The sequence below is a fragment of the Frankliniella occidentalis genome, unplaced genomic scaffold (assembly GCF_000697945.3).
Source record: "Frankliniella occidentalis isolate FOCC.00 unplaced genomic scaffold, Focc_3.1 Scaffold42, whole genome shotgun sequence".
Taxonomy (NCBI): Eukaryota; Metazoa; Arthropoda; class Insecta; order Thysanoptera; family Thripidae; genus Frankliniella; species Frankliniella occidentalis.
Window position 1 is genome coordinate 1217995 of NW_026267172.1, and position 9595 is coordinate 1227589.

At 44.1% G+C, this 9595-nt stretch overlaps 3 protein-coding genes across 4 annotated transcripts in view; 1 reads left to right on the forward strand and 2 right to left on the reverse strand.

Moving 5' to 3' along the window:
* Positions 1 to 1278, reverse strand: part of LOC113217507 (myosin-VIIa) — a 42116-nt gene extending 40838 nt beyond the window's left edge. For both annotated transcript variants that reach the window (XM_052266765.1, XM_052266764.1), the window contains exon 1: positions 1058 to 1278. The gene's annotated coding sequence lies outside the window, so the exon portion shown is untranslated. The remainder of the gene's footprint in view (positions 1 to 1057) is intronic.
* Positions 1279 to 1742: 464 nt separating this feature from the next.
* LOC113217506 (complement component 1 Q subcomponent-binding protein, mitochondrial) lies at positions 1743 to 3369 on the reverse strand. The gene is made up of 5 exons (XM_026437430.2): positions 3005 to 3369; positions 2743 to 2893; positions 2466 to 2668; positions 2303 to 2391; positions 1743 to 2084 (listed from the first exon to the last, which is right to left on the reverse strand). Exons 1-5 carry the CDS (start codon positions 3225 to 3227, stop codon positions 1935 to 1937), a joined length of 816 nt encoding a protein of 271 aa, XP_026293215.1. The 5' UTR covers positions 3228 to 3369; the 3' UTR covers positions 1743 to 1934.
* Positions 3370 to 3803: 434 nt separating this feature from the next.
* LOC113217518 (pre-mRNA-processing-splicing factor 8) overlaps positions 3804 to 9595 on the forward strand; it is an 11004-nt gene continuing 5212 nt past the window's right edge. The window contains exons 1-13 of the mRNA XM_026437458.2: positions 3804 to 3925; positions 4920 to 5062; positions 5149 to 5293; positions 5377 to 5545; positions 5631 to 5795; positions 5880 to 6095; positions 6181 to 6393; positions 6472 to 6597; positions 6840 to 6945; positions 7022 to 7169; positions 7253 to 8070; positions 8154 to 8961; positions 9037 to 9463. Of these exons, the coding sequence (XP_026293243.1) occupies positions 4940 to 5062; positions 5149 to 5293; positions 5377 to 5545; positions 5631 to 5795; positions 5880 to 6095; positions 6181 to 6393; positions 6472 to 6597; positions 6840 to 6945; positions 7022 to 7169; positions 7253 to 8070; positions 8154 to 8961; positions 9037 to 9463 (3464 nt within the window). The 5' untranslated portion in view covers positions 3804 to 3925; positions 4920 to 4939. The remainder of the gene's footprint in view (positions 3926 to 4919; positions 5063 to 5148; positions 5294 to 5376; positions 5546 to 5630; positions 5796 to 5879; positions 6096 to 6180; positions 6394 to 6471; positions 6598 to 6839; positions 6946 to 7021; positions 7170 to 7252; positions 8071 to 8153; positions 8962 to 9036; positions 9464 to 9595) is intronic.

Genomic DNA, 9595 nt, shown 5'->3' on the forward strand with positions numbered 1-9595 from the left:
GCCCTGGTGCCCCCGCCGCCCCGCCGCCGTGACGTGCAAACGAACACCCGTCGGCCTCACGATACGTACGGGCAGATAACAGAGCCACCTGCCCTAGGAGCGTGATCACCAGCTGCCGAGCGCACCGCGGCCCTACACTGTCCTCAACAAAAAGAAGGCAAGACCTGCGGGCGGCCACTTAAGCGGGGTCTTACAGGGCGATTAGTTTCAGCACGGGACATACGTACTCGCACGGCTGTCTTAAAATTGTTAAGACAGCGATAACAGCCGTGCTAAAAAATGGGGGCGTTGACCGTGCGAGGAGCACGGCGAAGGGGATGCCACTCGCTCCCTGACCCCAGCAGGCCAGGCCCGGTAGGCCCCTCGTGAGGCCTCGGTCCTAGCCCAGGTCGGCCAACCAGGCCCGCCCAGCAGTAAGGTTTCCCTCCCCCTTTGGGTCCTCCCCCGCCGCCGTCGTGCAGCCGGCCCTCCACCCGGCCCCGGGCCGCATCCTGGCCGTGTAATTCGGCACAGGAAGGTGAGGGGTAGTGAGGGTGGTGAGGGTGGTGTTAGGCGCCGCCACAGTAGGAGGGACACGACGGGCGCGAACGACCTGATATGGTTGGGGGTGTTTTGAGGTGGCCCACTCCAGGCGCGGTCGGTTGCGCAGGCACCCCCGGGGGTGGGGGCGTGAGGGGGAGGAGGGCAGTTTCTAGGCTTCCGATGAAAACTCCTGCAGCTTTGTCAGCGACCACGTGACGGTAAAGGTCTCCATGTCGGATTAAAACGTTAGAGTGGCGCACCCCCTTGCGGAGCCGAGGGAAGGGCCGGGGGAGAGGGGGGCAGGCCGGGGTCAGTACTCTCAGTACCCGTGGGCCGGACCGAGCCGCCTGTACTCGCCTACCGCGGAGCTACGCGCAGAGCGAGCGAGAGAGCCGGGGCGAGAGCGAGAGAGCCCGGCGGAGAGCTGAGAGCAAGCCGGGGCCGGGCACCAGCGCCAGCCCGACACCGACAACCGACGGGCCAGCCGCTCCCGGTCGGCTCGGCAGGAGGGCTTTGCAGCCTCCTCCGCACTTACGTGGGGGCTGGAGGAGGCGCTGCTGCGGTGCGGCGGTCCTGCTAGCGCCGGGGCGTATCCACAAAATCCATAGGGCACTCGATGCAGCGAGGGAATCACTGGTCCGCGGATGCACTCTTTGACGCCGACGTCACTGGCACAACATAGTACACTCGGGTACGGGTACCTCGCGCTCGGCTGCGGTCCGGTCGGGTCGGGCCGGCTCTCGTCCCGTTACTGGTGGTTGGCTCGGCTCGGCCCCGCAGCCCGGCCGCGGCCCGGCGCACGCCGCGGTAGGCAGAGGGGGGCGAGGCGAGGGGGGCCGCGGGAGGCACAGGTAGCGCGGACCCCTCGCGCCACCTGTCGACGGACGCCGACAACGCGCCTGCAGCCTCCCCACCTGGCCACCAGGGCGCAGCACTGCGCAGGGGCCCAAGCTCTGAAAGGGTTGAGAGAAAAACACAAACTAATATCCACATTCGATCGTGTTGGTCGAGGGTGCAAAGAACGGCACTTAACTTTACATTGTTCGAAAAGCCCATCTTATTCACACAAACGGAGCTGCAAGGTGATGAAAGTTCTTGTGCAGAAATGAACATTGGTTGTTCCAAAGGGAATTACCTCGGACTTCATGTTTATTCAAAGTTCAGACAGCTTCGTAATCAGCCTGCTGAATGGGTGGGTCAGGATATAAATTAAAGACAGATAACACTAATACAACATTTACTCGGAACAGTCAGTCTACAAACATTTTGGGACATACAGGTAGATCAGGGTTTATGACAAGATGTAAATTAAAAAATGCAACAATAAGACTAGCTTAACATAACATGATGCTTGGAACATAATGGTTTAAATTTAAACATGCAAAGGCTTAGTTAAAATGTGACAGGGTAATTTACTTTTTGGTGGCAAACTTCTGGATGTTTTGAAGCATATTGATGTAGAGGTGGTTTTCATATGCTGTGGCGAAGTCTGAGAGTTTCTCAACAAACTCGTTAGAAACACCCTTCTCATCCAATACATTCATCAGTAAGTCATACAAACACTGTAAAGAAAATTAAATTGTGTGAAATTTCAGTTAGTAGAAATAATTGAATTTACAATACTTGAGATAAAATGCACATTTTGAAAACAAAAAATGACAACTGGCATGACAACTGTGTGGTAACAACTCAAGGTTAAATTATGTGCATTTGCTTTACCAGCACTGAATTTGAATTAGAAATGCAAACACAATTAGTATGAAAATAATACTCCACTCACCCCATCCAAAATTTCACCAGCAACACTATAATGTTTGTCATCCCATGCACCATCAAACAAGGAGATCTCATCAATACCAAAGACATCATCTAAAAATAGGAAAATAAAATATGAGGATAGCGATCGTTTTCTTTGCAATGGAAATAAGTTTGGTGATACCTACTATAACCATCCTCGCTTTCAGTAGGTTCAGTTGTCTCAAAGAATGAGCAAGTGAAACTAAGAGTACTGGTTCCACGCTTGATATCAACATCGAATGTTGGTTTAGACTTCAGTTCACCAAAATCTGGTTTATCCATGGCTGGATCAATATTAGCTTCAGCATCATTATCTACAGTGTGATTAATATTGAAATGAATTTCAATCCTGAAAAAAGAGTAAATCATGAACAGGTGGACAGGTATTTTTCAAAGTAGTGATAAATGACTATGCGAACTTACGTTTCATCTCCAGACGATTTTGATAGTACAACATCAGCTCCGTCAGTTTTAACTTTAAAACCTTCGACCTCTGTAGGAAGTGTTTTTACTTTTCTATTCTTGCTCTCTGTAGCAATTTCCTCTGCCAAAAACTCGATTAGTTCACGTTCACCTGAGAGGGGACAGAAACTGACTGTAGACATTCTGTTCACTAAGTATTGCACAATTCAAACGAGGGGTTGAATAGTAAGTTGGTAGATTGTCAGTGTGTTCCATACGATACCTTTGGTGTGAACACTTCGACTGCCGCAGCCACAGTTACAGAGATTTGTAGGAGTCGCGATTTTCAGGCCAGCTAGCGACGAGGACTCGTCCCGGGACGAACACATGTGCCAAAGGCTCCTAGCAAAGGGCCGGGAGGAGGTTGATGCTAGGGACCACCGGAGGGGAGATGTGACAGACTTTAGGGGCGCCAGCCGCATGACAGACTTCAAAAGAGAACTCATTCTGTTCGATTAAATACTTCAACGCTAAACTGACAATGCGAAACCACAGAAAATCCCAGCCCAGCACTGAACCAACGCAAGCGTAGATTCGCCTCGTGCTGAAGACTCCTTTCGGCTCGGCTCGGACTCGATTCGGCTCGCACGGGGAGCTTCTTCTTCTTTAAATCTTTGCAAGGTACGTTCTGGATTTGTCTACTTTAGGATGACTTCATTTCACTATAGCGCTAAAGATCTGTTTTACCAGTAGCATGTAAAAATTGAGTTTAAAAATTGGAGTCACTGACATCTATCTTATTGAAAAATATTCGCTGGCTGTAGACTTTGCAGAAAAGAGGTTGGTAAAATTTTAGAAAGTACCCTGTGTTCTCCAAAACTACAACTTTCGTACACAAAAGCAATAGTTTTTGTTAGTCATTCCTGCAATACTATAGAAACAATTATGTTAAAAATTTTAAAATTGACTAATTTGCTATAAAAGAAATATTTTTTAAACCTCAGATATACGTTAAAAACGCGCAATACGATTTCCCAATAGCTTTTTATCTTTTTTATGTTGGTCTGCTTGGTTCAGTAATGGCTGCTACTTTGTTATTTGTTTCACCACACGAAGTGCGGACTTAGCTGTGATAGCGTCAGTGTTTCTTAATTTTGTGGAAGAAAATGCGCACTTAACTACAGGATCTCTTCTTTGTATTTCGGTAAGAATTCGTCGATTAAAGTAAACGTGCTCTTTTGGTATTGTTTGCAATAGTGTATTCGAACTCTTTCAATCAATGATAAACGTAGTCGGCATCATCGGCTTCTGTGTCGTTTGGACACCGTTCAGCTGGTTGCTGCTGAACTGTAATACATTTTCGTTAAATCATAGAAGTAGAGGGGAGGAGGGCTAGTTTTGATCATTTTTCCTTCTACTGTACTCTATTCCTATGTCTATATGAATATGCTTTGTGATTTCGATAGTTTCCATGCAATGGGTGTGAGGTTATGTTGTTTGCCCCGCCATCGCTGCTTGATTGCCGCGGGAGAAACTAAACTGATGCTTTTATCAGGTTGTTTACTCTTTTTCTATTCTTGAATGGTTCGGTGTATTTTTTATGGTTTGAGGTGCGTACCCTGTGAAAACTAGGATTGACCTGACTGGTTTGGTTTTATGTGGTGTAACCAGTATGTTTTTACCCAGGTTCAGTTGTGTGTAGCTGACCGACACTTTGAGTTTCAACTAGAAATGTAACGGTATTGAGGGAGAGTGCCGAGCTGCTTGTTTCTATTTTTCTTATTATGATCCTGATGTTTTAATTGTTCCTTTTTATTTTGGTTTTCCTTGTTATGAGAGGGGAGTAGCCCGGAGAGAATATCAAGGCCCATGTATGGGACCTTTGACGTTAACATAACATCAACAATGATACCTATGAGAACTATCATATACATTTAGATAGGTCGGATTGACATTGCTTTGGCAGAAGCATTCTCCCAGGACTAGCCAGCACAGAAAGTGGATTCATCCCGGAATACCAACTTATCCTGGTCGATCCTAGCTGTAGCCCGGTCAATCTACCTTAAACTGACCACTTATCTTCAAACATCAGATTTATTCTGTTCATAAATACATTACTTGGTCCATTTGCTGTCAAGTATTAACTCTTATTCCTGTAATATTTAAAACTTACAAATTTTATTTATCTCATTCCCTAGGTGCCGTTTAACGGCTGATCATGGCGCTCCCTCCATACATGTTGGGGCCCAACCCCTGGGCTGCAATGATGGTGCAGCAGCAGGCCCAGGCCCAACAGTTTGCCCAGGCCCAAGCTCATGCACATGCTCAGGCACAGGCTCAGGTAAGAATTCATTTGATACATCAAGAATCTCATACATAAATGAAACAATTCCTATCATTATCTAAACTTCAACATTTGTCTTTTAGGCTCAGGCTGTTCATGCCCATCAGGTGGCAGCTGCCATGCAATCGCAGGTTGCCATGCAAGCCCAGCAAATTCCAACTGCACCAGCACCTCCAGTCCAGAAGCCGAGAGATATTGTACTTACTGAGGAGAAACTTCAAGAAAAGGGTAATTATAGAATCTGAGTTCGTTTTTTAGAATACCTGTTTTATAATTTCCAAAATGTTTATGTAATTTTTTGTTTTTAATAGCCCAAAAATGGCAACAGCTTCAATCAAAGAGATTCTCAGAAAAAAGGAAGTTTGGTTTTGTAGATGCTCAGAAGGAAGATATGCCTCCTGAGCACATCCGTAAAATCATGAGAGATCATGGTGATATGAGCAGTCGTAAATATCGTCATGATAAGAGAGTCTACCTTGGGTGAGGATTGTTTTCCAACTTCTCAATTTAATTTTTTTAATCTTTTTTATTTTAAAAATTACTTATCTGTGGAAATTCTTTTCAGAGCATTGAAGTACATGCCACATGCTGTGATGAAATTGTTAGAAAACATGCCCATGCCATGGGAACAAATAAGAGATGTCAAGGTCTTGTACCATATCACAGGGGCAATTACTTTTGTTAATGAGATCCCATGGGTTGTTGAACCTATCTACATTGCTCAGTGGGGGTATGTTTTTCCTTGTTAAGTGTTAATCCCTGCTGTTTAATTTTTTCAATTAATTAATCTAGCTCCTATTCTTCTGGAACACAGAACAATGTGGATCATGATGAGGCGCGAGAAACGTGATCGCCGGCACTTCAAGCGTATGAGATTTCCACCATTTGATGATGAGGAACCTCCTCTTGACTATGCTGACAACGTTTTAGATGTGGAGCCACTTGAAGCCATCCAGATTGATTTAGACCCTGATGAAGATGGACCTGTTGCCAAATGGCTATATGATCACAAGCCTTTGGTGGGCACTAAGTGAGTTACTGTTCAGATCAGAATACTCAGAATTGAAATTTCTGTTCCTTTTCATTTTTGTGTAACAATTGTTTTTTGGTCTCAGGTTTGTTAATGGGTCTACTTACCGGAAATGGAACTTGTCACTTCCTCAAATGGCAACACTTTACCGACTGGCAAATCAGTTGTTGACTGACTTGGTGGATGACAACTACTTTTATCTTTTTGATCACAAGTCATTCTTTACTGCAAAAGCTCTGAATATGGCCATTCCGGGTGGTCCCAAATTTGAACCACTTATCAAGGATGCAAACCCTGCGTAAGTACTGTCGCTATTACTTGAAATTTTTTTAAGGGAGCCTGTGAAATTGTTTCACATTATTATTTTTTCATGCAGTGATGAAGATTGGAATGAATTTAATGACATCAACAAAATCATTATAAGGCAACCTATTCGTACAGAGTACAGAATTGCTTTCCCTTATCTTTACAACAACCTGCCTCACTATGTACACTTGTCATGGTAAGTTTCTCCCTTGCTTTTAAACTAAACATGCTCCACACTAGTTTTGAGATTACTTCTTAAGCATTGAGTTTTCTCACTAGCAGTGTGGAAAATAAAATTGTGGCTGTTATTGGTTGGTCCATGAAGTATAGGATCCAGATGCTGAGCTCACAAACATTATTACATGAAATCCATCTTAACGTGTTTGTTTTACCTCCTATTTGCGCATTTTTAAAAATATAAGTACAAATCTCTTTCAGGTATCACACACCTAATGTTGTGTACATCAAGACAGAAGATCCTGATTTGCCAGCTTTCTATTTTGACCCCTTGATTAACCCAATTTCACATAGGCATACAACTAAGGTAAGTAGAATCTTCATACTCATCCTTGTGCCTCTTTGCATATCTTTTGTTCTCATTCTCTTGGTTTATATAACAGGTGGTTGAACCTCTGCCTGAGGATGATGAAGACTTTGAGCTGCCTGCTGAAGTCCAGCCATTCCTCCAAGAAACACCCCTTTATACCGACAACACAGCCAATGGCATTTCCCTTCTGTGGGCACCCAGGCCTTTCAACATGAGATCTGGTGAGTTGATTATTGTTATTACCACATAATCGATAAATACACTTAGGGAACAGTTTTATTGACCATTCTCTTCTGTTTTTCAGGAAGAACAAGACGAGCCATTGATATTCCACTTGTGAAATGTTGGTACAGGGAGCATTGCCCTCCTGGCCAGCCTGTTAAAGTCAGAGTCAGTTACCAGAAATTGTTGAAGTACTATGTTCTGAATGCTCTGAAACATAGACCTCCTAAGCCACAGAAAAAAAGGTACCTTTTCAGGTCCTTTAAATCAACCAAGTTTTTCCAGACCACTACCCTTGACTGGGTTGAAGCAGGCCTCCAAGTGTGTCGACAAGGCTACAACATGTTAAACTTACTCATTCATCGTAAAAATCTGAACTACCTCCACTTGGATTACAATTTCAATTTGAAGCCAGTCAAAACTCTAACAACTAAAGAGAGAAAGAAGTCTCGGTTTGGTAATGCCTTCCACTTGTGCAGAGAAATTTTGCGGTTGACAAAGTTGATTATTGATTCACATGTTCAATACCGCCTGAACAATGTTGATGCCTTCCAATTGGCTGATGGTCTCCAGTATGTCTTTGCCCATGTTGGTCAACTAACTGGAATGTACAGATACAAGTACAAACTTATGAGGCAAATTCGTATGTGCAAGGATTTGAAGCATCTTATCTACTATCGGTTCAATACCGGACCAGTAGGTAAAGGTCCTGGCTGTGGGTTTTGGGCTCCAGGATGGAGAGTGTGGTTGTTCTTCATGAGAGGCATCACACCACTTTTGGAAAGATGGTTAGGTAACTTGCTGTCACGTCAATTTGAAGGTCGTCACTCCAAGGGTGTTGCCAAAACTGTCACAAAGCAAAGAGTGGAGAGTCACTTTGACCTGGAGTTGCGTGCTTCTGTAAGTAACTGTTACTTTACCACTTAGTTTAATTTTCTTCTTGATCAACACCTCATCTAATTACCTATTTGAATTATTTTCAGGTCATGCATGACATTGTCGACATGATGCCTGAAGGCATAAAACAGAACAAAGCCCGTACTATCTTGCAACATCTTTCTGAAGCATGGCGCTGCTGGAAAGCCAACATTCCATGGAAGGTTCCTGGGCTTCCTACACCTATTGAAAACATGATTTTAAGATATGTGAAAATGAAGGCTGACTGGTGGACAAACACAGCTCATTACAATCGTGAGCGAATTCGTAGAGGAGCCACTGTTGATAAGACCGTGTGTAAGAAGAATTTGGGTAGGTTGACTCGACTGTATCTCAAAGCAGAACAGGAACGTCAACATAACTATCTGAAGGATGGACCTTACATCTCTCCTGAGGAGGCTGTTGCCATCTACACAACAACTGTCCACTGGCTTGAGTCAAGACGTTTTGCTCCTATTCCATTCCCTCCTTTGTCTTACAAGCACGATACTAAACTGCTTATTTTGGCGCTGGAAAGGCTGAAAGAAGCTTACAGTGTTAAGTCACGTCTCAATCAGAGCCAAAGAGAAGAGTTGGGTCTTATTGAACAAGCATATGACAACCCTCATGAAGCTTTGTCTCGTATCAAGCGTCACTTACTCACCCAAAGGTCATTTAAGGAAGTTGGAATCGAATTCATGGATTTATACAGTCACCTGGTTCCTGTTTATGATGTTGAACCATTGGAGAAGATTACTGATGCTTATCTTGACCAGTACCTTTGGTATGAAGCAGACAAACGAAGGCTATTCCCACCTTGGGTTAAACCATCCGACACTGAACCTCCACCACTCTTGGTTTACAAGTGGTGTCAAGGTATGTTGTAACCCTTCTGAAAGAATTATACTATTACAGTTATGGTCTCATTTAAATGTTCACTTTCTTCTTTAGGAATCAACAATCTTCAGGATGTATGGGATTGCTCAGAAGGAGAATGCAATGTTCTGCTTGAAAGCAAGTTTGAAAAAATCTATGAGAAGATTGATTTGACTCTTCTCAATAGGCTGCTCCGTCTCATAGTTGACCACAACATTGCTGATTACATGACTGCCAAGAACAATGTTGTCATTAACTACAAAGATATGAATCATACAAATTCATATGGTATCATTCGTGGTCTGCAATTTGCATCCTTCATCGTACAATACTATGGTCTTGTACTGGACCTGCTGGTCTTGGGCTTGCAACGTGCTAGTGAAATGGCCGGACCACCTCAAATGCCAAATGATTTCCTAACTTTCCAAGATGTCCCCACTGAGTCTTCTCATCCCATACGCCTGTACTGCAGATACATTGACAGAGCTCACATTTTCCTAAGGTTTGTTATGTGTTAGAAATTGAACATAAGTTAAGCTATGATGAATTGCGTAGGGGTCCTGAAACCAGCTATTTATGTGGGCTGGCAGCACTTGTTGGTTGTGAGATGTTTGTCCGAGACGAGCACTCCTTC

What these genes read in the sequence shown, in the direction of transcription:
- LOC113217506 (XM_026437430.2), bottom strand. Translation starts at nt 3,227, where the DNA reads ATGAGTTCTCTTTTGAAGTCTGTCATGCGGCTGGCGCCCCTAAAGTCT. An exon ending in TCGAAGTGTTCACACCAAAG is followed by an intron (nt 2,894 to 3,004) that starts GTATCGTATGGA and finishes GTCCCCTCTCAG; the next exon opens with GTGAACGTGAACTAATCGAG. An exon ending in TGAAAGCGAGGATGGTTATA is followed by an intron (nt 2,392 to 2,465) that starts GTAGGTATCACC and finishes TCCTATTTTTAG; the next exon opens with ATGATGTCTTTGGTATTGAT.